The 26,559-nt window shown below is 40.4% G+C and overlaps 2 protein-coding genes and 9 non-coding genes across 11 annotated transcripts in view; 9 read left to right on the top strand and 2 right to left on the bottom strand.

The window, feature by feature from the left end:
* The window catches only part of LOC139477350 (phosphatidylinositol 4-kinase alpha-like), an 85,347-nt gene extending 70,502 nt beyond the window's left edge, over positions 1 to 14,845 (bottom strand). The window contains exons 1-13 of the mRNA XM_071259903.1: positions 14,759 to 14,845; positions 13,383 to 13,499; positions 12,430 to 12,523; positions 11,871 to 11,956; positions 10,216 to 10,288; positions 8,451 to 8,923; positions 7,826 to 7,906; positions 6,239 to 6,335; positions 5,025 to 5,225; positions 3,933 to 4,033; positions 3,179 to 3,441; positions 1,910 to 2,005; positions 502 to 603 (exon numbers count right to left, since the gene is read on the bottom strand). Coding sequence (XP_071116004.1) covers positions 502 to 603; positions 1,910 to 2,005; positions 3,179 to 3,441; positions 3,933 to 4,033; positions 5,025 to 5,225; positions 6,239 to 6,335; positions 7,826 to 7,906; positions 8,451 to 8,923; positions 10,216 to 10,288; positions 11,871 to 11,956; positions 12,430 to 12,523; positions 13,383 to 13,499; positions 14,759 to 14,845 — 1,871 coding nt within the window. The remainder of the gene's footprint in view (positions 1 to 501; positions 604 to 1,909; positions 2,006 to 3,178; positions 3,442 to 3,932; positions 4,034 to 5,024; positions 5,226 to 6,238; positions 6,336 to 7,825; positions 7,907 to 8,450; positions 8,924 to 10,215; positions 10,289 to 11,870; positions 11,957 to 12,429; positions 12,524 to 13,382; positions 13,500 to 14,758) is intronic.
* Positions 14,846 to 16,751: 1,906 nt separating this feature from the next.
* Positions 16,752 to 16,825, bottom strand: Trnai-aau (transfer RNA isoleucine (anticodon AAU)). Its single transcript has one exon. It is a non-coding gene; the product is annotated as a tRNA-Ile (tRNA).
* A 797-nt stretch (positions 16,826 to 17,622) lies between these two features.
* Trnai-aau (transfer RNA isoleucine (anticodon AAU)) lies at positions 17,623 to 17,696 on the top strand. The gene has a single exon. It is a non-coding gene; the product is annotated as a tRNA-Ile (tRNA).
* Positions 17,697 to 18,242: 546 nt separating this feature from the next.
* Positions 18,243 to 18,316, top strand: Trnai-aau (transfer RNA isoleucine (anticodon AAU)). The gene has a single exon. It is a non-coding gene; the product is annotated as a tRNA-Ile (tRNA).
* A 546-nt stretch (positions 18,317 to 18,862) lies between these two features.
* Trnai-aau (transfer RNA isoleucine (anticodon AAU)) lies at positions 18,863 to 18,936 on the top strand. The gene has a single exon. It is a non-coding gene; the product is annotated as a tRNA-Ile (tRNA).
* Positions 18,937 to 19,483: 547 nt separating this feature from the next.
* Positions 19,484 to 19,557, top strand: Trnai-aau (transfer RNA isoleucine (anticodon AAU)). The gene has a single exon. It is a non-coding gene; the product is annotated as a tRNA-Ile (tRNA).
* Positions 19,558 to 20,104: 547 nt separating this feature from the next.
* Positions 20,105 to 20,178, top strand: Trnai-aau (transfer RNA isoleucine (anticodon AAU)). Its single transcript has one exon. It is a non-coding gene; the product is annotated as a tRNA-Ile (tRNA).
* Positions 20,179 to 20,725: 547 nt separating this feature from the next.
* On the top strand, positions 20,726 to 20,799 carry Trnai-aau (transfer RNA isoleucine (anticodon AAU)). The gene has a single exon. It is a non-coding gene; the product is annotated as a tRNA-Ile (tRNA).
* A 547-nt stretch (positions 20,800 to 21,346) lies between these two features.
* Trnai-aau (transfer RNA isoleucine (anticodon AAU)) lies at positions 21,347 to 21,420 on the top strand. Its single transcript has one exon. It is a non-coding gene; the product is annotated as a tRNA-Ile (tRNA).
* Positions 21,421 to 21,967: 547 nt separating this feature from the next.
* Positions 21,968 to 22,041, top strand: Trnai-aau (transfer RNA isoleucine (anticodon AAU)). Its single transcript has one exon. It is a non-coding gene; the product is annotated as a tRNA-Ile (tRNA).
* Positions 22,042 to 23,382: 1,341 nt separating this feature from the next.
* Positions 23,383 to 24,030, top strand: LOC139477323 (uncharacterized). The gene has a single exon (XM_071259876.1). The coding sequence runs from the start codon at positions 23,383 to 23,385 to the stop codon at positions 24,028 to 24,030; it is 648 nt and encodes a 215-aa protein (XP_071115977.1).
* The last annotated feature ends 2,529 nt before the right edge of the window (positions 24,031 to 26,559 follow it).

Here is a 26,559-nt window from a genome sequence, read left to right as displayed (position 1 = left end):
GAACAATTGTGGATCTTTTCAAAAACCAAATACTAAAAATAATTGATCAATTAAAGCATGTCACGCAAAGCTAGAAAAGAAATCCATTATAAATATGAAAGTAGCTGCCACTGACGCAATGGTATTGTTTCCACACACATCTAAATAAACACTGAAACACTTTGAAAAAACATATTCAAATTTATGTAATTTTTTGCAAAATGGCCACAAAAATCAAAATAAGGTGATCAGTGTATGAGAAAATCAAATCATCGTCGTATGGGTTTGAATTTTATCCGCTGTGTTTAGAGATGGTCTTGAGCACAAAACACTTCTTGCCTAATGCTTGAAAAAATTACCGGTATATGCATTTTCATGGTGTTTCTGTACACTTTTCGTAGAGGAAATGATATAATTTTTTAATATGCGAAAGTTTTGAAATGCAGTGTAAATGTGAATTATGCAGACAAATTTGCCATGATCTTTGTACTAAGTAGTTCAGGTAGGTTAACAGGAGATTGCCTGTCTACATCCTTGGGGCTGATTTGAGATGAGCTGGGGCGCACAAATTTCAAGACCATTTTCAGTTGCTGCCAGCGGACCTCTGCAGACTTGCTCACAGCTCTGATAGGGCACAAACATAGCGGTGAAGAATAAACAACAGAAACAGCCAATCTACACCACATGCCATGCATGCACCTCAAACAAAAATAGTAAACTTGTAAAAAGTATGTAAGCATGGTTAGGGGTTGACAAGAGACTGGAATTCAATTGCCCAAGTGACGTAACTCTGCACAGCGAATTGCGGCGCCATAGACGTGCCCCCATATCAGAAATAGTCCAGCCATATCAGAAATAGCCAAGTCACATCAGAAATAGCCCAGTCATTTCAGAAAAAAGCCCAGCCATATCAGAAATAGCCCAGCCATATCAGAAATCGCCCAGCCAATATACTGGAATTCCCAAAGAGGACTGATCTAGATCATTTGCCTGACCATTCCATCCTATGATTTCAGAGAGAACATATTTATTACACGTGGTGATTTCATTTACTCAATATGACAATCAAACCTTATCTTGCATAAGTTTTAGGTATCCTACAAAAATTCTAATTTCAGGAAAACATGCTGATCAATAAATTATTGGCAAGAGGTAAGGTCTAGCAGGACACGTGTATAGAGGCATACTATCATACAAGGCCTAGGCAGCTATGAACAATATCCAAACAATAGTGACTCCATGCATTCAGGATGCATACAATGCAGCTACTAAACAATCAACATCCTCATGCAAGACATACGTATCAACCTGGGTGCCTTTGTACAAAGAGATCTTAGCGCTAAGGTCATCGTAACTCCCATACCTCAACACTGACTTACGACAGTCGTAGCGCTGAGGTCGTCTTGAACAATGGCACCCTGGTGCTACTCAGGACATACGTGAATAGAGCAAAACAGATGCATTCTAGCAGACAAATTACTGTAATTCTTCAAGTAATTAATCAAACATATCTACCAGAAAATTGTAAAAACACAGGTCAAATAATCTATGTCAACACCTTTGATAATAAAATACACCTTCAAAGAAAAAACAATTTAGGTGGGATTTATCTAGTGCCCTTGGCAGACCATTTGGACAAAAAAATAATTTGGTTCAAGGGTGGGATTTTTTTAAAACTTATTTTCTCAAATTATGGGTTCTTTAACAACTCATTCAATGAAAAAATGTAAAACTATGCATTAAAGCCTCATCTTGTTTTTTCTCTTTGGAATTTTTTAGTTCCAATTTTAGAATTTTTACCAACAATGCTGCAGACATGGGGTTGAATATCAGCCTCTGAGCAGGTCTAGATAAATCCCTGATACAAGAATTTCAGTGAAAAGATATCCATTTCCCACAAGCCGATATTGGCAGCTAAGGCAGCACCCACCTGTCACTCATCTCGGCACGGTACAGCCTGTTGGAGAGGGAGGCCAGGAAGGCCTGGACACAGTCAGGGTCCTCTTGGAGGCCGGCCTTCAGGGCCCTGTGCACAGAAGAACAGTGTAGGAGTGGGTGAGTGAGTGAGTGGGTTTGAAGAGAATTTAACTTACATGAAAGTGTCTCAGTTTGATGCTGGACAACTTCCCGAGGCAAGGGCATCAACTGACTATAAAAGTCCAGTTTCCACCTTTTACTGAACTATTATCTGATCAAGTCAGTTGCTATCTGATGAATGGTAAAAGTGGTGGTCTACAAGGAACTGGCACTAGTCCTTCCTGAACGTTAATTGTCTTGGAGGAGCGGACTTGTGTTCATTTCAAACCCTGATTAACAACTTTCATTGACCATATAACCAGTTACAGCACTGGGCCCTATTTCACGAAGCAATCGTAGCGCTACGACTGTCGTAAGTCAATGTTAAGGTTTAAGCATTACGACAGTTGTTGGGCTAAGATCGCTTTGTGGAGTGGGGCCCTCGATTGGAGTGAGTGAGTTGGGCATAACGCTGCTTTTAACAGTATTCGAGTTATATCATGGCATGTCAGCTTTATGTGGGGGGAAAGCCCGAAGTGATGCAGGTCTTAGACGCTTAACACTTCGGTGAAACCTACAAGTACGGGTATGGTGCTGACAAACCTAGAAACATAATCGGGGCGAACCGTGATTTTCAAACCAACCATCGTAGGTTTCTGGCGTGCCCAAGGGACGCTACTCTGCACAGCAAATCGCGGCGCCTTTGATGACTTCGCCACCTGTGTCCCCCCCTTGACTAGATGAAATATGGCCAACATATTTATTTTGAACCATGTTGGTATAAACCAAATGATGCAAGTTGCTTCACATGTAACATATGGCATACCTGTGAAAATATTTCCCCAGTTTCACACTTTTACAAATTACAATCTGTTTTCTGTTTTAAGTCTTTGAAAGACATTTAGAAGTGATACACATATGGACGACAATTAATGGATGCCTTTTTAAAGCCGTATTCCACCCGTATTATGCGGCCTCTAAATTATCTAGTTAGGACCAGACAAAACAGTGATCGATATTATGAGCAACAATCCACACTCTCGGAATGATGACACAAGTCTGACCACCAGATCCATTAAGTTGCCCCTTACGACCACCATAGGTAGCTAAGGACCCATTCCAACGATGAATCCCAGGCAGATTACACCCAAAGAAAATGACATGTTTTACATAATTATCCCACCTGCAGATGTTATGTATTGCGTTGTCGCGAAGGTTCTCAAGTGTGGCTAGCAGTTTGTTTTTCTCTGGTTTCTTCTTGGGCGTGGTCACTGCAGTCTTGCTCTCATCCGTCACCGTGATCTTGATGCTGCCAGACCCACTCTCTGCTGAAGCGTACTTGTTCAGCTTACTGAGGATGGGCGAAGGGCTGACGAGGAAGTCTCGCAGTGTGGACACCATTGTGCTGGCCAGGTTGGGGAACTTGACAGCCAGCTTGCCTATAGCCTGCACAGTAAATGAGAGAGTGAGTTTGGTTTTACGCGGCTTTTAGCATTATTCCAGCAATATCACGGCGGGGGACACCAGAAATGGGCTTCACACATTGTACCCATGTCGGGATTCGAACCCAGGTCTTCGGCGTGACAAGCAAACACTTTAACCACTAGGCTACCCGAACGCCCCACAGCCTGCACAGGATGAAGGGAGGGAGCAATGAGACTTTTTCCATTGAAGTAAAAGCATAACAGGAATACAGTACAATATTTGAACAAAAGAAATTTATGGTACGTTGTGAGTTTGGTTTTACGCCGCTTTTAGCAATATTCCAGCAATACAACGGCGGGGCACACCAGAAATGGGCTTCACACATTGTACCCATGTGGGGAATGGAACCCGGGTCATCGGCGTGACAAGCAAACGCTTTAACTGCACCTATGGTATTATGATAGAATCGGGTGGTCTTAACTATTGAGTATCGGTAGTACAGAGGGACTGACCTCGAGTGCCACCAGGATGAGAGGCGTGTGAGACAGCAGCAGCTTCCTCTCGGTGTTCATACTGATCTTCTCACTCAGCTTCATGCACAGGTTCTCCGCCTCTGCAAACACATTCACATCCTTCTTCATCTTGCGCTAAGTTTTCTTTGTTGGTCAATGCCGCACTCAGCAATATCCCAGTTATAGGATGGAGACCTGTATCATTGGCTAGATATCATGATCATTATTGTATCTTAATCTCTGAAGTTTTATCAGTCATCAAGATGGCTAGCATGGCATAAGAATGTAAGTACAACATGTCATCTGACATGTGGGATGTTCTTGAATTGCCAAAAAGACAGACATTTCTGGAATGTTTGGTCTAGAAGGGTAACTATGGTAACATACTCCTGTCTGCATCAGTAGGGCTCAATAACTGTTTTGGTCATTTTTGCTGTTATTTTATGCACCTGTGAACTCTGTTTGATGTAAGGCAAATTCCCTCATGGGTAGTAAAGCATTATCTCATCTCATCTTATCTCATATCATCTTATCTTATCTCATAATACTAGTGTTTGGAAACTGAAATTCAGGTCACATAAACTGCTCTAATTGATTCAACTGATAGCCCAGAAGAAACTCATACAATCTGTGTATTACTTTACCTGACCCCACCCCCAACCCCCCACCACCCCCACCCCACACACACCCGATAGCCCTGAAGAAACTCACACAATCTGTGTATTACTTTACCTGACCCACCCACCCCCACCCCCCCACCCCCCCATCCCGATAGCCCAGAAGAAACTCACACAATCTGTGTTTTACTTTACCTGACCCCCCACCCACCCTCGATCGCCAAGAAGAAACTCACACAATCTGTGTATTACTTTACCTGACTCCCCTGATCGCCAAGAAGAAACTCACACAATCTGTGTATTACTTTACCTGACACACCCCCAATAGCCCTGAAGAAACTCACACAATCTGTGTATTACTTTACCTGACACCCCCCCAATAGCCCTTAAGAAACTCACACAATCTGTGTATTACTTTTCCTGACTCCCCCCCGATGGCCCAGAAGAAACTCACACAATCTGTGTATAACTTTACCTGACTCCCCCCTGATGGCCCAGAAGAGCAGGTCGACACACGCAGCATTACTATAGACCGTCAGCTGGTAGGGGTTGAAGTCCCACACCTTGTCCTGCTCCTTGTGGGCGTGGGCGTGCTTCTTCTCAAGGTCATGCTGACCTGACTGGTACAACATCTTCACGAAATCCTCAATCTCCTTCATGAAGGACAGGGGCAGATCTGCAGGTACATCATCATCTTGCATCACTGTCATGGACTCAGTGATATTAAGGTTGCCTTGAAATAATCAAGTCTGGTCAAGGCAACCCAGTGACTATAAGCATGAGTAATGATACAAGTCACTGGGGCACAATGACAGGCAAGGACCCACGCCACTGGGGCACAATGACAGGCAAGGATCCACGCCACTGGGGCACAATGACAAGCAAGGACCCACGCCACTGGGGCACAATGACAACCAAGGATCCACGCCACTGGGGCACAATGACAGGCAAGGATCCACGCCACTGGGGCACAATGACAGGCAAGGACCCACGCCACTGGGGCACAATGACAACCAAGGATCCACGCCACTGGGGCACAATGACAGGCAAGGATCCACGCCACTGGGGCACAATGACAACCAAGGATCCACGCCACTGGGGCACAATGACAGGCAAGGATCCACGCCACTGGGGCACAATGACAACCAAGGATCCACGCCACTGGGGCACAATGACAGGCAAGGATCCACGCCACTGGGGCACAATGACAACCAAGGACCCACGCCACTGGGGCACAATGACAGGCAAGGATCCAAGCCACCGGGGCAAAATGACAGGCAAGGACCCACGCCACTGGGGCACAAAGGGACTTTATCGGACCGGAATCCCCATGGTGTTCCAGGGCTCAATCATAACTCCAACCCACAAACTACAAACTGTGTTTCATTGTGCCATTCATAAATGCAATATATTACTGTCATATGAAGGTCCGTGTTTACAAGGTCTACAATCAGTGTGTTTCCTCCCACGGGAAGACAGCAAGGATGTGGAGTCTTAATTTCAATTCAACAGGGGACGATGTGTTTGAGTTCACAACATGCACAACGGTATCAGACGCTGGCCCGGTATTACCTTTCTCGGAAACCAGTCGTCAGCTCCAGCGGAGGCAAGCTGAATGTCAAAGGATTCCTTGGGTCCCTGAATAGCAACATCTAACAATGAGTAATCACTATGTGTAAAATGATCTACCTTTTTCCTGTTCCAGCACATCTCGGAGCAGAGTGACGATGACAACAGTGATGGTCTCACTGTAAGACTTGTATGGGAACCGCGACAGGTTGATACACTGAAATGGGTGAGTGAGAAAGTGGTCATAGTTTTACACCATCAGGCTTCGTAATTTCTTCTATTGAAACGCAAATGGCACAAATAAAAGTTACAAGTGGCACAAGGCACAATAAGGTATCATAAATTTTTTTAAAAAATTACCGTCAGACATTGTTGATAATATGAAGCATACTTTTGAACAACTAAGGAGGACCAAGATAGAAATGAAGACAATATGAACAACATAGACACAATTTTATGGATAACAACTTCTTTAATACTGTGAAAAGCCATAAAATTGTGTCTATCTTGTCATCCGTCAACTTCTAAGTAATGCCTATCAAACAATTTAATATGAACAACCTTACAGCGTTAGAAACAAACAGTTTTCGTCCACTAGTCCTAATAATAACATATAGCAAAGCCTTTAAAAAGATCAAATTTCTACTAGTCTTTATGATACCTGAACTATTGGGCAGTTTGGCAAGGACTAGAGGATTAGTGCCAATTTCTACCGCTGCCTTACTGCTATATATGATTCACAATCTATACGTAGGGATCATAAAAATGATAGAAGTATTATCAATGTCCATTAAAGGGAAGGGTGAAACTTTCCCAACTAAAACTGCTTATTAATACAATCCAGCACAAGGTGAGATGACGTTCATCGGGTCCAAAAATGGAACAAAAGTATTTTTCTTGTTGCACACTTCAACTTAACAGGGCATATCTAAACACACTTGAACAATATGCAATCTATCCCTGAGCATTGTTAGCAATATTCAAGAAATATGACGAGGGGCACCACAGTGGCTCATTGTCCCGTGAAAAGCACAGGTCACAAATCAGGTGAAATTAAACAACATTGGTTGCAGAGAGTTGTTCAGGAGAGTAGTATTTCCCCAGGGAGCTGAGAATGAAAACTGTGAGCACACTAATCCATCTACTGGGGTAATAATGTTGTGCTTTTTAGCATGCTTTAGAGTGTGGATTTGGCTATACAAACATTATTATTATTATTAATTATTATTATTTACAGATTAAAATAAAAAAATGCAGCAAAGAGGGTTTGGGTTATCCTGGCAGTCAGGCTGGTTAGACTCATCATCAGCTCAGGGCCCTTGCCCCCTCTACACGCAGCCCAGACAGTGAATGGGACTTCTCCCAGGAAGCGCTGCTTAGTCGAACCCACCCAGAAGTTTTCAGAGAATGTGAAGACTCCCCAACACTGCAGCCTTCTGTATTACCCAGATTGTCAGAAGGGCTGTATTCCTGGTTGTAAACCTGGGTACTCTCCCAATGTCATTATTATTATTACTACTAGTAGTAGTAGTAGTAGTAGTAGTAGTAAGAAAAATAGTAGTAGTAGTAGTAATAGTAGTAGCAGTAGTAGTAGTAGAAGTAGTAGTAGTAAGAAACATAGTAGTAGTAGTAGTAGTAGTAGTAGTAGTAGTAGTAGTAGTAGTAGTAGTAGCAGCAGCAGCAGCAGCAGCAGTGAGAAACACACACCTTGAGTGAGGAGTCTGTGAGGACGTCGTGCACCATTGTGTCCAGGTTCTTCAAGACCTCCTTGCCCAGCAGCCGCTTGGCCTGTCAACAAAACACATTCACTTCAACATGGCCTCCATCCATCACCATCCAGTATCACCAGATCAACCTGTAGTACTAGCATCACAGATCCCGAGTCTGTTCCATAAACTGTGCGTTATGCTACGACTGTCTATGTCACAGTATGAGAGTTACAATCATCCTATCAGTATGATCGCTTTATGGAATGGGTCCCTGGGATTTATCTGAGATTCCTAACAAAGTGCCCTCAACTGGTAATTTGCGAAAAGAATTGTTAAAAAAATTGTATTTTTTTAGTTTCAATTTTCGTAAATTCAGAGGAATGACAACAATGAATTTTAACAATTACATTAAATGCAATAATGTTAAGCTAAGCATTAAAACCTCTTCATCTATAGCGGTCTGATTGTCAGTGAAATACAAAGCCATGACATAAGCTACAAATCTAACCATGATAACAGCATGAATTGGGAAATGTTCATTTCCAATTTGGGAATGCTTACTGACATTTGCTGAAGACTTGGGGCCAGGGTGGGCTTCCTTGATGACATTACAACATACTCACCACACTGACCAGCGTCTGCAAATGGGCACTGGAAAATGGCAAATGATCTTGTTCTGGGATAATTTCAAATCCCCACGGTTTTGTTCGAGTGAAGCTTGATCCCACTTTGTTGAAGTATGTTGAAGCAGGATCGACCTTGTCCTCTACGTTCAACCCGTCCCTCATGGACACAGACAGCGGCGACGGAGACCTCTCCCGATGGCCGTCCACGTAGTCCAGGTTTGTTGGGGAGGGGCTGGTGGGACTGGGGCTGTCTGAGCTTATCACAAGAGACGAGAGTGTTCTGGGCAGGATTGGCCGAAACGTGCTGAAAGCTCGCTTGGATGTCGGATTGTTGTCCTCTTGTACTGGGTAGGGCTTCCCCGTGTTGATGGAGAGGACGTAGGATATGAGAGGACGCTCTTCGTCACTGGAACGTCCAACAGCTCGTGCCATACCGATGAGTATTGGGACAATTGATGAAGCTAGTGTTTCTGAGGAAGAATTTCAAAGCAGTATTGGGTCGTTGTATTTACAGTAATTAAAACAAATGAGTAGAAATAAATAAAGCGACAAAACCCTTTCCATATCCAATAGCAATCTCTGCATATACCAGAGTCGATTGTAGCATTCCGACTATATCATTGGCATGTGTTTTTGAATCACCATCAAATAATAATGATACCAGGTGTTTGAGAATAGGTGAGCCCATCTTGCCCAACCGATGTCACCCATCACAAACGCATGCAAAGGCAAGTCAATTGTTCACCTGAAAAAACATGGGAACATATGGTACATGTCAAAAAAGTGAATTGCATCGGACATCGTTTTTGTAGCTGATGTGACAAATTTGGAAATGTCCTCCACATGAATAGCAATAAGTATGAGTCAGGGTAAGACAAAATATTTAACTTTAAAATTTGCATTTGCACCTTCTTCACAAAGCAGAAAAACATGTTTCCTTCACTTTCCTTAACCATTTTCACTTTTGCTTTAGTCAATTAATGTCCTTCCAATGAAAAGTAAGATTTTGTTCCACTTTGTAAACAGCTGTTCTTTATATTACAGGAATTGAGCATGGTAGAGTACCAGCAGTATATTTAAATAAGTTTCAATAGATATTTTACTTAGTTTTTTACAACTCTGCAACATAATTATTAGATTTGTTTGTCTGTTGTTTCAAGCTGCATTCAGCAATATTTCAGCAGTCGGCGGTCTGCAAGTAATGGAATCTGGACAAGACATTCCAGTGATTGACATCATGAGCATCGATGTAAGAATTGAGATATGAAGCATCAATCAAGTCAGTGAGTCTGACCGATCCCGTTAGTCGCCTCCTACGACAAGCATGGGTTGCTGAAGATCAATTCTAGTGAGTGAGTGAGTTGGGTTTCCGCTGCTTTTAAATGTATTACAGTTATATCGTGGCGTGTCAGCTTAATGTGGGAGGAAAGCCCGAAGTGATGCAGGTCTCAGACATTTACCACTTCGGTGAAACCCACGAGCACGGGTATGGTGCTTACAAACCTAGAATCATAATCAGGGCGAACCGGGACTCAAACCCTCAATCATAGGTTTCTGGCGTGCCCAAGGGACGCAATTCTGCACAGCAAAATGCGGCGCCTTAGACGACTGGGCTACCTGTGCCCCCAGATCAATTCTAACCTGGATCTTCACGAGAACATAATTATAAGAAGCATCTGAAATAGAGAGATGTTCTTTCCTTTCACTAATGCCACCATGAGATAATTAGCCATGGCTAAAGAAGAACACCTCACTATCTTACCTTTAGGAATTTCAAATGCTCCTTCACACAGTTTAGTGAGAACCTCCATCACATCCAACTGGGTTGAGATAATCTGATAGAAAGTAGCATTTGCAGGACATTAGGACATGTACTGTTCTTATGAGATCAACGGCTAGAATCAACTTTGCCAACCCTTATCTTTATGTACAGTAGCAAATTCCAATAGCGACAGTGTGAATGTGCGATCCCATCAAGATCCGATACGTCACAACATTTGCATGTGCTCTTATCTGTTATGCGTAAGCCATGTTTTTCATAGACAGGGATGTCCAAATAACGTATTCGACCCAATAAGCGCCCAGGGCACTTAAAATAAAGACAGAAGGGGTGGGCGCTTATTGGGACCAATTCAGAGTCAAATTGGCGTAAATTCATCACTAAGCCTATCGATATTCTTCTGTTGCTGGGGGGCTAGAGATAAACTGTTACTTACGTTTTACTGGTGAACATTTCCTAATTAACCGACTACAAAAGATTCTTGACCGTATGTAAAAAACAGGTGAGTAAATCTTACTTGGGCATCCGGGAAAAGGGTGGGGGGGGCACTTATTGGGACATGGGCGCTTATTGGGTTGCCAGTGCCAAGTATAGCACAATGGATGATACCTTTTCAGTACTAATTAGTGTTACTGTAACAGTTATTAAAGCTAATATTTAAGGTTAGAATTGATATTTTTTACTTATTGTGTGACTGTTCCATACTTTATCGAGAAGTAAAAAATCGCGATCCAATGATGAATTGGTGTATCATACCACTACTAGGCATTTAACAGTAAGAGAAAACACATGTGACAGAGCCTACAGATTTCATCCTCCATGTAATGTATGGTTGTTGGTTGTTTTGTTGTTTGTCGCCGCACTCAGCAATATTCCAGCGATATGAGGGCTGTAAATAATGGAGTCTGGACAGGACAATCCAGTGATTGATATCATGAGCATAGATCCACGCAATTGGGATCGATAACATGCATCAACCAAGTCAGCGAACCTGACCACCCGATCCCGTTAGTCGCCTTTTACGACAAGCATGGGTTGCTGAAGAGCTATTCTTCCCCGGATCTTCATGGGTCTGTAATGTATGGAACTAAGTGAGTTGTGTTACACGCTGCCACTGCAATGCTTCAGCTGTACCCCAGCGGCTTGTAAACTACTGAGATCAGGCAAACTAGGACCTGACAGCATCATCCACACTATTGGACCACGATGACACACAATGAATCACTCACAGAGGCTGACCACCCAATCCAATTCTGTCACCTCTGGTGACAAGCAAGTAGATGCAGGGATCCTGTCTCACCCAGGGGCCCATTCCACAAAGTGATCTTACCGCTAGGACTGCTGTAAGTGTATGTGAAAGTATGGTAGTTGCGATCATCTTAGCGCTAAGATCACTTTGTGGAACGGTGCCCAGGTGATGTTTGAGGCTCATAACTCACTTCACAACATTTTGCAGTCTGTGACTTTAGCCACAAGTCCAAAGCCTGAGTCTGTTTGGTCTAGTAAGCTCAGCTAATAATAGTCAATATAATAACACTAAACTCGACTGAAAATGACACTAAGAGGAACATTTGGCACTGGGTTTGTCTAATTATCGAATAAACTGAAAAAATAGCAACGATGGGTAAGTGTATCACCTGATTCTTTAGTTCTGCATCACGAAAGGCCACATCACTGAGGATGGTGTTGAGGCAGAAACTGAAACACTCCGGCATTGGCAGCTCTGAAGAACATACAGAAAGACTTCAACTGGATCTACCATTATAACAGAAAGACTCTCAGTCTCACTGGATGAAACAATTACAACAGAAAGACTCTAACTCTCTGGATCAAACATTATAACAGAGAGACACTCAATCTCACTGGATGAAACATTTACAACAGAAAGACTCTAACCCTCTGGATCAAACATTATAACAGACAGACTCTCAATCTCACTGGATCAAACAATTACAACAGAAAGACTCTCACTCTCTGGATCAAACATTATAACAGAGAGACTCTCAATCTCACTGGATCAAACATCATAACAGAGAGACTCTCAATCTCACTGGATGAAACAATTACAACAGAAAGACTCTCACTCTCTGGATCAAGCATTATAACAGAGACTCTCAATCTCACTGGATCAAACATCATAACAGAGGGGGGGGGGTACCCGGGTAGTAAATTTGGACAGCCCTACTGAGCACTTACTGTATTTGTTGAGACCACGAGGTCCCTCCACCCACTGGGCCTTGGATAGCCCCTGCAGCACATTCAGAAGATAGGGGAGAATCTTGTCCTTGTACTGAAGCGAATATTTTATCAGTAGATATGAGATAGCTATGTGATAAATTGCAAAGAACAATTGAAGAACGAAGTATAATTTATTTCACGATAAAACATTGTTCTATCTTGACGTCCTCTTTTGAACTTGATGGCGTTGTATATTGGATGACGTTTTTTCTGAGAGGGGAGTGTCCAGAGATTTTTTCTCATAGACGTAGCTGGGCAATGCAGAAAAATGTGATGGCTGAACGATTGCATTCAAAAGTGGGAGAGAAATGACAATCGGTATTGGGAGAAAAGGTACAGGTGATTGACATGAGGATTGCGAGAATTTGCAGGAAATATCCACCTGTGCATAAAATGGACTTGTCCGACATTGCTGAGGTTGGATGCTATTGAGGGAGTTATTATTAAAATATGGGTAAATATGTTTCAAGCTTGTACATTTTATCATCATCCTTAAAGAGAGGCTGTACAAAATGTTGATATCTCATATAAGAAATAAACACATATTGTGAAAGAGTTCTAGCATGACATTTCAAATTTGTATGATTCTATGATGGTGAGGGGGAACGGGTGGCCCAGTCGTCTAAGGCGCCACTATTCGCTGTGCAGAGTTGGGACCCTTGGGCACTCCAGAAACCTATGATTGTGGGTTCGAATCCTGGTTCGCCCCGATTATGTTTCTAGGTTTGTCAGCACCATACCTGTGCTCGTGGGTTTCACCGAAATGGTAAATGTCTGAGACCTGCATCACTTCGGGCTTTCCTCCCACATTAAGCTGACACGCCGCGATATAACTGTTATACTGTTAAAAGCGGCGTTAAACCCAACTCACTCACTATGATTTCATGAGTGAGATGAAGGTTTAGACAGACCTGCAGGCCGGACTCCAGGAAGTAAACGCCCAGCGCAATGACTGCATCTTGTCCTCGCTGGTCCAGCTTCAGAGTTCCGCGGGATAAAGTTGGGCACAGGTTTAGCAGCCGACTCACCTGCAACATGGGAACAACATCAGTACTTTTCCCTTATGACATGGCAAACATTCAAACATATGGACTGGTTGAGGCTTGCTAACTACATCCACAGATTCATCTAGGAATTCTCAGAGGCCAATGTTCAGCAGCAAGTCTACTTCAAATATAAATTATAATTTATTACCTGTAGTTATACAATACAGCATTCAATGCAGAGTTGAAATGATCTATTAATTTTAGAAAATATGTATACCCAAGTTTATGCTACAAAAACGTGATAAACCAACATTAACAATACTCCACTAAGGTGAGGTGAAATTGGGTTTAACATCGCGTCCAAGATTATTGCACTTATATAGCAACGTGCATGTTCGTGTATGTATGTGTGTGGCTGTTTGTACTAGTCCGGGTTGATGCCGATTTATAGTGCTAGCTCACTGAGATACATTGCCGCAGTTTAACATGAATACCCCACTCAGACACAGTATACTGACTCCGAGCCGACCAGTCCTTGTTTTAGCCCCCTCATGCCGAGCGCCAGACAGGGTAACAACAAGTACCATCTTTTAACGTCTTTTTGTATGACACAGCCGGGGATCGAACACCGTACCTTCCGCTCTCCGGGCGGACGCTCTACCACAAGACCACGGGGCAGTCTACTCCACTAAGCAAAGACAAGTTAGACGGTGGTGGTTTGCTAACATAGCATGTATAGGACTGGTTGATAATAGTTCAATGTAGCAATATATCACACCAGGCATAAACATGGCCTACATTCCAGTCTAGGACTAGATATTGCAATTAGTGCCTGCAACAGTGTCACTGTGTAAGTAGGGTGATCATTTACTGGAAAACAAACATTTTCAAAAATATATACATATTTTGAAAAAAAAACTGTACATGAAAAATTGTTACAGATCACTGAGAATTAATTTTCTATCCCTGTTCATTGGTATTTTTGCCAAATGAATAAACATTTGGGTAAATAATGTCTTCAGCTGTGGAAAACCGTTGTGTCATGTGTTAAAGATATTATGATCCATTCTTTTGCTGGGCGATTATCACAAACATGGAAGTATGAAATGTTTTAACTTGGTGTTACTGTTACTAAAAAATAATATTAGATGTACCCAGTTACAGGTGGGCAGGGACAAATGGTGTTGTTTTGACAGCGGCGTCAACGAGTACAAAACAAGCCTCTGCTAGCTTTTTATAAACTCGCTAGTGAGTCCAGGTAAGCCGCAATTTGGAAGTTAAGTCTACATGTTCATTCCTACCTTTAGCCAAGGTGTCGGTTTTATCATGCCAAGAGATCTAGCAAGTTGAAGGAGCATCCTGGCGTGAGAACACTTCTCGTCCGCCATTTTGGATTTGGGTTGTCTCCCTTTACTTTAGCTCCAACATCGCTGAGCTTTGCATTCTTGTGTCAAAATAGATGTGAAAATTGTTTTAGATTTATCTCCCAGAATGTACTTTGTCGTTCACCATGCTTATATAACTTAGCAACTAGAATATTTATTTGGCACTATTATTATACAGTGTTAATTGTGCTTTTGCAATTTGTAAGAGCTCTTTAGTAGGGCTGGGAAGAGTCCAAATTTACTACCCACCACCCTATTACCCGACCCCACCCGGGTACCCGTTGTATATATTTAGAGATAGATACAAACTGATTTGGAAAAGTTTGACCGCAGCCCTGACAAAATGTAATAAGATACATGTGTAAAACGATCTGGTCATGCATACACTGAAGTTTACATAAGTTATATCTTTATTCAAACATATGAAAAGTCAGAAGGAATGGGTGCATAGTCAGAAAGAAATGCGAACATTAGTGACTTGTAGTGTAACCATAGAATTCTAGATACTTTTTGTCATTAAACAATGTATCACATGACTAACCACGAGTCCGGGTAGTCCTGTGGGTATACCCGAGTTCTCGTCAGGACCCACCCGACCCGTCCAAGTATTCCGTCCAAGCCCTATTCTTAAGAGTTTAACCCTCTTATAACAAGCCTAATAACTTCATCTCGGGAGGTAATATTTGTGAATTCAGATTTACTTTTTAACCATTCTAGACGCAAGCAAAACACGAAACAGACTGAAACACAACCTCAATATCACGTATAGTTAATATTTTTTTATCCAGTCATAATTAAATATACTTCAACATAAAGGCCACAGTGTACATTAGAGATACACATATCATACCGTATTCGACGTAATAAGCGCCCCGCTCTAATAAACGCCCACGGCGATATTTGCTAATATATTGGCTAGTAAACTATCCCAATTAGCACCCCTTCCGTTTGATTAATGTACACAAGACTTATTTATTCGCGTATAATACGCACTCGTTTTTTGAACACTTTATTATGGGCAATTAAATTCGGGAAAAATATATCTGTCGTACATAAACATTTCAGGCTGTCAGTATAAACCACGAAATTTATCTTTCAACTCAACTTTTTTTTCACCAAAATAATATTCTAATGTTTATACAGTAGGGTAGATATTGCGTGTTCTACAATATCTACCCTACTATATAAACATTGCCTCTTACGTGTATATATACTTGCTTACTGCACTCTGTAAATCACTTGCTTGATAACGGTGTTAGAACCTACACCGAAACGTCGCTCTTAATTGTAATAAAGAAGTTGTTCATCCATAAATTCTTATCCTTACTTAGTACTCCAACTTCTAAATGCCTATCAAAGAAGACAATCTAAGTTCTAAAACACAAGTCAATAATACTTACCTTGATCGAGAATGGATTTACGTGGCACTAGCAGGAAGACAATATTTTTACGCTACTTTAACCTTTAACATTGATCAGAAGTGATCAATGTTAAGATATCGTTATTGTGCTGCAGTAGTAGTTTTTGTTTTTAAGCAACGGTATCTTTATCGAGATTACAACTGAATCGATCAGGTAGTCATTATCCTTTTTTGAATATTCTTAAGATCATATTTTTAATGATACTGGAAATACGTTCATTGTTTTCAGAGCCAAATTTATATCTATTCAGGCGTGTGGGATTGATATAAAATGTTTTCGATCGGGACGGTAGTGGAGGACCAGCGGGAAGCACTTAACATAATACCGACGGCCCAGGTAAAAGTCAAAAAAAAGAAATCAGTATTATTGAATAGCGTTTGTATCGTTCCCAATAAATTACTCATTTATAGATGAAAACTAAAATGAAATGAAGCATAAACAGGCATATTTATAAAAATAAATGCATAAGAAAATGTCAAAAACTTCTGTGGCCAATATGGGGGTCGAACCCATGACATCCGCGTTATTAGCACGGCGCTCTAACCAACTGAGCTAATCGGCCAACTGACAAAGGGGCGAAATTGTTAAATATTAATAGGCAAGGAATGTAGGGAAGAGTCACCTTCCGTCCTTAAGGATTTAATTCAAGAAAATATATATAATACTTCATGTCCCTATATATCTACAGTTTGTAGTGAGAACACGCATTTTCCTCGAAGGAGATCCGTAGTTAAACAGGTTCTACTTTTAATTCGCGCAGCATGCTTTAGGCACTTTCGGTAGACTGGAGCCCAGTCAACATGCACAGGATATTTCAAGAAACCAAAATAGCACTGGACGCTGCCTCCCGACACATGGCCAATTGTTATCGGAGTATCTCGGTCCATATTTATCTACGAACATTATTCCGGGAATGCATTAATTGGGGCAAGATTAAAAACTGACATCTGACGATAAGATCAAAGATTTGTGATCAACTCGTGTTATTCCGGGAAAAGCCGAATAAAGGGGCGAGTAGTGACGAATGATCTCCACCCATTTCCGTAACCATTCGGCTTGTCCTTAAATGGAAGTCGTTGACTGGGCATCTGTCTATATAATCAGAAAATAACGAACAGCTAACTGTGTGTACAACATTGGAACCAGTTGTAGAAGACGCATCTACCATGATTTGTCGACATCTTGTTGGAAAGCAAGCGGTGCAGTATAATTACAACGTATGTAAATCAGAACGCAGTTTTTAACAACATATGCAAGTGAAATAAATTGCAATAACCACCAAAAATAGTAATCTGACATTTGCAGATCGCTAAAATACAGTCGCAGTAAATACAAAAACTCAAACCACTTGATTCAGTTGGCCGATTAGCTCAGCTGGTTAGAGCGCCGTGCTAATAACGCGGATGTCATGGGTTCGATCCCCATATTGGCCACGGAAGTTTTTGTGCTTGCATTGCATTTTCACTTTCACTCCCAACCATTTCTATATAATGCTTATAACAATCATTTGCCTTTTGATGTTATGTATCACACTCGTATTTTGCGAAAACATGAAATAATTCAGTCTCCTCAATTGAAATCTTGAAATATTTTATCTGGTTAAATTGTCATTAACACATAAAAGGAAAGGAACACAGCAAAGCTGTTCATGTTCCGAAATTGGAGAAATCTGGACATGCCAATTGAAAGAAATGTCGATTTAGCTTATGTATAAAATGATTTCTGATGTCATGATAATGTGTCTGTCACTTCTAAAGAATCCCAGACATATTTGTCAGTACGTGTAGAAGCCACAGGGATGGTTATGAGTTACATATGTGTGAGTGGTCGGATTGGAAACCACGTCTCTGGAGAGACAGCATGCAAGGGTCCTTAACTATGCCACGTTATCTGAAAGAAACATCTTAACTTTCACACCATGCCTAAAATTGTTTTTTCAAGAGTATATATCTTCAATTGGCTCAACCTCTCTCTCAGTTGACCGATTAGCTCAGCTGGTTAGAGCGCCGTGCTAATAACGCGGATGTCATGGGTTCGATCCCCATATTGGCCACGGAAGTTTTTGTGCTTGCATAGCATATTCACTTTCACTCCCAACCATTTCTATATAATGCTTATAACAATCAATTGCCTTTTGATGTTATGTATCACACTCGTATTTTGTGAAAAACATGAAATAATTCAGTCTCCTCTATTGAAATCTTGAAATATTTTATCTGGTTAAATTGTCATTAAGACATAAAAGGAAAGGAACACAGCAAAGCTGTTCATGTTCCGAAATTGGAGAAATCTGGACATGCCAATTGAAAGAAATGTCGATTTAGCTTATGTATAAAATGATTTCTGATGTCATGATAATGTGTCTGTCACTTCTAAAGAATCCCAGACATATTTGTCAGTACGTGTAGAAGCCACAGGGATGGTTATGAGTTACATGTGTGTGAGTGGTCGGATTGGAAACCACGTCTCTGGAGAGACAGCATGCAAGGTGCCTTAACTATGCCACGTTATCTGAAAGAAACATCTTAACTTTCACACCATGCCTAAAATTGTTTTTTCAAGAGTATATATCTTCAATTGGCTCAGCCTCTCTCTAGTTGGCCGATCAGCTCAGCTGGTTAGAGCGCCGTGCTAATAACGCGGATGTCATGGGTTCGATCCCCATATTGGCCACGGAAGTTTTTGTGCTTGCATTGCATATTCACTTTCACTCCCAACCATTTCTATATAATGCTTATAACAATCAATTGCCTTTTGATGTTATGTATCACACTCGTATTTTGTGAAAAACATGAAATAATTCAGTCTCCTCTATTGAAATCTTGAAATATTTTATCTGGTTAAATTGTCATTAACACATAAAAGGAAAGGAACACAGCAAAGCTGTTCATGTTCCGAAATTGGAGAAATCTGGACATGCCAATTGAAAGAAATGTCGATTTAGCTTATGTATAAAATGATTTCTGATGTCATGATAATGTGTCTGTCACTTCTAAAGAATCCCAGACATATTTGTCAGTACGTGTAGAAGCCACAGGGATGGTTATGAGTTACATATGTGTGAGTGGTCGGATTGGAAACCACGTCTCTGGAGAGACAGCATGCAAGGTGCCTTAACTATGCCACGTTATCTGAAAGAAACATCTTAACTTTCACACCATGCCTAAAATTGTTTTTTCAAGAGTATATATCTTCAATTGGCTCAGCCTCTCTCTCAGTTGGCCGATTAGCTCAGCTGGTTAGAGCGCCGTGCTAATAACGCGGATGTCATGGGTTCGATCCCCATATTGGCCACGGAAGTTTTTGTGCTTGCATTGCATTTTCACTTTCACTCCCAACCATTTCTATATAATGCTTATAACAATCAATTGCCTTTTGATGTTATGTATCACACTCGTATTTTGCGAAAAACATGAAATAATTCAGTCTCCTCTATTGAAATCTTGAAATATTTTATCTGGTTAAATTGTCATTAAGACATAAAAGGAAAGGAACACAGCAAAGCTGTTCATGTTCCGAAATTGGAGAAATCTGGACATGCCAATTGAAAGAAATGTCGATTTAGCTTATGTATAAAATGATTTCTGATGTCATGATAATGTGTCTGTCACTTCTAAAGAATCCCAGACATATTTGTCAGTACGTGTAGAAGCCACAGGGATGGTTATGAGTTACATGTGTGTGAGTGGTCGGATTGGAAACCACGTCTCTGGAGAGACAGCATGCAAGGTGCCTTAACTATGCCACGTTATCTGAAAGAAACATCTTAACTTTCACACCATGCCTAAAATTGTTTTTTCAAGAGTATATATCTTCAATTGGCTCAGCCTCTCTCTCAGTTGGCCGATTAGCTCAGCTGGTTAGAGCGCCGTGCTAATAACGCGGATGTCATGGGTTCGATCCCCATATTGGCCACGGAAGTTTTTGTGCTTGCATTGCATATTCACTTTCACTCCCAACCATTTCTATATAATGCTTATAACAATCAATTGCCTTTTGATGTTATGTATCACACTCGTATTTTGTGAAAAACATGAAATAATTCAGTCTCCTCTATTGAAATCTTGAAATATTTTATCTGGTTAAATTGTCATTAAGACATAAAAGGAAAGGAACACAGCAAAGCTGTTCATGTTCCGAAATTGGAGAAATCTGGACATGCCAATTGAAAGAAATGTCGATTTAGCTTATGTATAAAATGATTTCTGATGTCATGATAATGTGTCTGTCACTTCTAAAGAATCCCAGACATATTTGTCAGTACGTGTAGAAGCCACAGGGATGGTTATGAGTTACATATGTGTGAGTGGTCGGATTGGAAACCACGTCTCTGGAGAGACAGCATGCAAGGTGCCTTAACTATGCCACGTTATCTGAAAGAAACATCTTAACTTTCACACCATGCCTAAAATTGTTTTTTCAAGAGTATATATCTTCAATTGGCTCAGCCTCTCTCTCAGTTGGCCGATTAGCTCAGCTGGTTAGAGCGCCGTGCTAATAACGCGGATGTCATGGGTTCGATCCCCATATTGGCCACGGAAGTTTTTGTGCTTGCATTGCATTTTCACTTTCACTCCCAACCATTTCTATATAATGCTTATAACAATCAATTGCCTTTTGATGTTATGTATCACACTCGTATTTTGTGAAAAACATGAAATAATTCAGTCTCCTCTATTGAAATCTTGAAATATTTTATCTGGTTAAATTGTCATTAAGACATAAAAGGAAAGGAACACAGCAAAGCTGTTCATGTTCCGAAATTGGAGAAATCTGGACATGCCAATTGAAAGAAATGTCGATTTAGCTTATGTATAAAATGATTTCTGATGTCATGATAATGTGTCTGTCACTTCTAAAGAATCCCAGACATATTTGTCAGTACGTGTAGAAGCCACAGGGATGGTTATGAGTTACATATGTGTGAGTGGTCGGATTGGAAACCACGTCTCTGGAGAGACAGCATGCAAGGTGCCTTAACTATGCCACGTTATCTGAAAGAAACATCTTAACTTTCACACCATGCCTAAAATTGTTTTTTCAAGAGTATATATCTTCAATTGGCTCAGCCTCTCTCTCAGTTGGCCGATTAGCTCAGCTGGTTAGAGCGCCGTGCTAATAACGCGGATGTCATGGGTTCGATCCCCATATTGGCCACGGAAGTTTTTGTGCTTGCATTGCATATTCACTTTCACTCCCAACCATTTCTATATAATGCTTATAACAATCAATTGCCTTTTGATGTTATGTATCACACTCGTATTTTGTGAAAAACATGAAATAATTCAGTCTCCTCTATTGAAATCTTGAAATATTTTATCTGGTTAAATTGTCATTAAGACATAAAAGGAAAGGAACACATCAAAGCTGTTCATGTTCCGAAATTGGAGAAATCTGGACATGCCAATTGAAAGAAATGTCGATTTAGCTTATGTATAAAATGATTTCTGATGTCATGATAATGTGTCTGTCACTTCTAAAGAATCCCAGGCATATTTGTCAGTACGTGTAGAAGCCACAGGGATGGTTATGAGTTACATATGTGTGAGTGGTCGGATTGGAAACCACGTCTCTGGAGAGACAGCATGCAAGGTGCCTTAACTATGCCACGTTATCTGAAAGAAACATCTTAACTTTCACACCATGCCTAAAATTGTTTTTTCAAGAGTATATATCTTCAATTGGCTCAGCCTCTCTCTCAGTTGGCCGATTAGCTCAGCTGGTTAGAGCGCCGTGCTAATAACGCGGATGTCATGGGTTCGATCCCCATATTGGCCACGGAAGTTTTTGTGCTTGCATTGCATATTCACTTTCACTCCCAACCATTTCTATATAATGCTTATAACAATCAATTGCCTTTTGATGTTATGTATCACACTCGTATTTTGTGAAAAACATGAAATAATTCAGTCTCCTCTATTGAAATCTTGAAATATTTTATCTGGTTAAATTGTCATTAAGACATAAAAGGAAAGGAACACAGCAAAGCTGTTCATGTTCCGAAATTGGAGAAATCTGGACATGCCAATTGAAAGAAATGTCGATTTAGCTTATGTATAAAATGATTTCTGATGTCATGATAATGTGTCTGTCACTTCTAAAGAATCCCAGACATATTTGTCAGTACGTGTAGAAGCCACAGGGATGGTTATGAGTTACATATGTGTGAGTGGTCGGATTGGAAACCACGTCTCTGGAGAGACAGCATGCAAGGTGCCTTAACTATGCCACGTTATCTGAAAGAAACATCTTAACTTTCACACCATGCCTAAAATTGTTTTTTCAAGAGTATATATCTTCAATTGGCTCAGCCTCTCTCTCAGTTGGCCGATTAGCTCAGCTGGTTAGAGGTTACCTCCCTTGCTTTGGAGGTGTGTGGACGTGCTGACGATCGAGCAACACAGATTCTCAGATTAAATCGTTCACAAGTTCCGTGGAATACCAGATTTACGCTAACAAGGTAGGCAACACTTTGATATGTAGTTGTCCGAAGACCTTAAACATTTGCATGCACGTTTGTGCATGCTATTGACTTTGGTTGTCTTTGAATCTCCCACGCTCACTGGGTTCAAAATGGCGGACACCAAACAGAAGAGAAAATATCTGAAAGATTGCACTATTGAAGTGAATGTTGGTAACAACAAAGTGATTAGTGCTAGTGTATTATCTTGTGCGCTATTGGAATATGTGTCCGATGTATGGGCGTGCGTCCTAAAAGGAACAGAATGCTATGATGTCACTGTCCCAGACAGTAACGAGGCAAGGATTCTTGCAGAAACTGATGACTTGAAAATAGGAGGTACACCGATTAACTTCAGGTTACTTCATTGTGAAAGCGTCGTAGTATCATTCCTACACCTTCCACCCTACATTGATGATGAGGAAATTGAAAACATGTTGATCAAAAGGGGTATCACTTTGAAAAGTGATATTAAACACAGGACCCTGAAAGGCACTAGCATTTTTGATGGTACCAGGTATGTGCGCGTCGCTTTCCCCCCTGAGTGTAAATCCTTGCCATACTCCATGGGTTTCAACACATTAGATGGTTATCGATACTTTCGAGTCATTCATAATAATCAAGAACGATTGTGTTTTAAATGCAACTCGGGAGACCATATGGTTAAAGAATGCCCAAATACCAAATGCTTTAAGTGCAACGGACATGGCCACATTGCCAAAAACTGCAACACAGAAAGAAGACTTAAACGTAGTTGTGAACTGTGCTCTCTACCTATTGGTAGCTGCAGCTGTTTCCTAGACGAGGAAGACAACGGTCAGTACAGCATGTCAGACGAGTCGGAGCAAGAAAAGGAACTAGCCCCTGAAAGGTCCTGGGATGAAGATCCTTTAGATAATGATGATACATCTGTTGAGGACTTTGAGCCTGAAGAAAAGAAAAGAAACAAAGATGGACCAATAGAGGAAAAAGGAGAAGAAAATGAAGACGAAAAACTTGATCAAGCCTCTGAAATTCCTTGTACAAATAACCGTGTTGGAGATGACATGGAGAGTGATGATAAGACAATGAGACAGTCGTTGCCTCAAGATGGACATGAAAATATAACACCTTTTAAATGGAACAAATCTTCGAAGAAAAGAGGAAGAAGAAATAAAATACAACCCAAGATCACAGACTGTGTACTTCAGAACAATGACTTAAAAAATAAATTGAGAGAAAGTAAAAAAGATGAACAAAAGAAGAAGAAAGAAGAAAAGGTTAACGATCGACGAGAAATATCTGGCGTGTCTGAGAACGGTGTATAAACTAACAATGTGTTTGTACATACATTTCATATTTATATTTGCAATGGTCACAACATGGTCATGGAATGTGAATGGACTCCGTGATGTCACAAAAATGCAAAATGTATTCTCTCTACTAACGAACTCCCATGTCAATATTGCCTTTTTGCAGGAGACCTTTTGGTCTGATGAATTCATTGAAAAATATAAATATTTATGGCCAGGAACAATTTTATACTCTAATGCTGGTAATGCTAGAAAAGGAGTTGCTCTTTTGATCTCTCCTGACTTTGAAGAAAAGGTGGCCATGCTTGAAAAAGACATTGATGGAAGACTACTAAAGGCGTCTCTATCTCTTGAAAATAAAACAGTGATTTTATTAAATGTGTATGCCCCAAACGATCCTAGAGAGAGAATACTATTTTTCAATGATTTAATGAAATGGGTTAATCATGAGCATTTAATTTGCGCTGGAGATTTTAATGAAATTCTTGATCCTTCACTTGATAAAGGTCCCAATAACACAACATTTAACATCCAAAGTAGCAATGTGTTAAACACCTTTCTTCACAAAAACAACCTAATTGATATATGGCGGTACAAGAACTATGACAAAAAAGAGTTTTCTCGAATACAGTCTGTATTAGGAGTAATTAAACAATCTCGGATCGATCTGATATTTGTTTCAAGAAACCTTATTTCAAATATGATCAACTGTTACATTAGATATTCCTCTGTGAGTGATCACAATATTGTTGTATCAAGGTTAGACTTTTCTCCTATAGAAAGGGGTCCTGGTGTATGGATTTTTAATAATCAGCTTCTTGACGATTGCACATTCTATCAAAAGATCACTGAAATAATAGAAGAGGCAAAAGGGTGCCCTTTACTTAAAACTGAACCATTGATATGGTGGGATAACTTAAAATATCAGTTCAAAAAGTTTTCCAGGTATTATGCATCCAAAAAAAGCAATCACGAAAAAGCTGATTATTTTAAAATTCAAAATAAGCTTAGAATAGAATATCATAAGATATCCTCCATTCCTGGCTATGTATCTTCTGTTTTACAATCAATAGAAAATGAGCTGGAGACATACGAGATTAACAAATGCAAAGGAGCCATTCTCAGGTCAAAGGCCCAGTGGACGCTCGATTCCGACAGAAATACCTCATACTTTTTAAATCTAGAAAAAACAAAACAGCAAGCAAACTCGATCAAAGAATTATTCAGAGGAGACGGTACAATAGCCAACAACACAGAGGATATCTTGGATACTGCTCAACAATTTTACTCCTCTTTATTCACTGCTGAACACTGTAATGTAGAAAAACAACAGGACATTGTTAATAATATCAAGGACAAGCTTTCCGAAGATGAGAGGAATTCATGCGAAGTACATATTTCTCAGAGTGAGCTTACCGTGGCACTCAAAGGTATGCAGAAAAATAAATCACCAGGCCCAGATGGTCTAACAGTTGAGTTTTATTTGAAGTTTTGGAACATTTTATGCCCCTTCTTCATACAAGTTGTTGATTGTGTACACAAAGAAAACAGTCTTTCACGTACCATGAAAAAGAGCATAATTAGTTTATTTTATAAAAAGAAAGGTGACAAGAGAGACATTAAATGTTACAGGCCTATTTCATTGATAAATGTAGATTGTAAACTAATATCCAGAGTGTTGTCATTAAGATTACGAACTGTCATGTCCTCAATTGTCTCCCCTGAACAATCTTGCTGTGTACCAGGAAGAGACATAGCTAACAACCTTCACTCCCTAAGAGATGTTATTGACATTGTAAATAATCGTGATGATGATGATTCATATCTCATCAAAATAGATCAAGAGAAAGCTTTTGACAGGGTCTCACATCAATACTTATTTCAAATTCTCAGAAAATTTAACTTTGGAGATTTCTTCATTTCATGGATTAAAATTCTCTATACTGATATACATAGTTCTGTTAAATGCAATGGCCATTTGACGCCTTATTTTCCTTTAACTCGTGGTGTTCGTCAAGGAGATCCAATGAGCTCCATGCTGTACGTTTTGGTGTCAGAGCCACTTAATCTCCTAGTTAAGAACAATCCTGAAATCCATGGAATAAGTATCAACAATGACATTTATTCTTTGATATATCAACATGCTGATGACACTTCAATCACTGTTTCAGATGTCAACTCCGTCGAAGAAACATTTAGCACAGTTAACTCATACTGTGAAGGAACGGGAGCAAAAATCAACATCGAAAAATCAGAAGTTTTGTTGTTGGGTAAAAATAACCTTCGTGACTGTTCAATCAACGTCCCGGTTAAAATCAAAAAAGATTGTGTTGAAATATTAGGCATTTATTTCGGCAAGGATAAAGCAATGTGTGAAACGTTGAATTGGAGAAAGAAAATGGACAAAATTCAAACATTGTTAAATTCATGGTTACGTAGACAACTTACTCTACAGGGTAGAGCAGTTGTAATAAATATCCTTATGAGTTCCCGCTTATGGTATGCGTTTACTGTACTACCTGTCCCACAATGGGTTGAGCATAG

The sequence above is a fragment of the Haliotis cracherodii genome, unplaced genomic scaffold, assembly GCF_022045235.1.
Source record: "Haliotis cracherodii isolate W230 unplaced genomic scaffold, xgHalCrac1.p SCAF_33, whole genome shotgun sequence".
NCBI lineage: Eukaryota > Metazoa > Mollusca > Gastropoda > Lepetellida > Haliotidae > Haliotis > Haliotis cracherodii.
The sequence above is the reverse complement of the archived record's forward strand: the minus strand, read 5'-3'. Positions and strand labels throughout refer to the sequence as shown.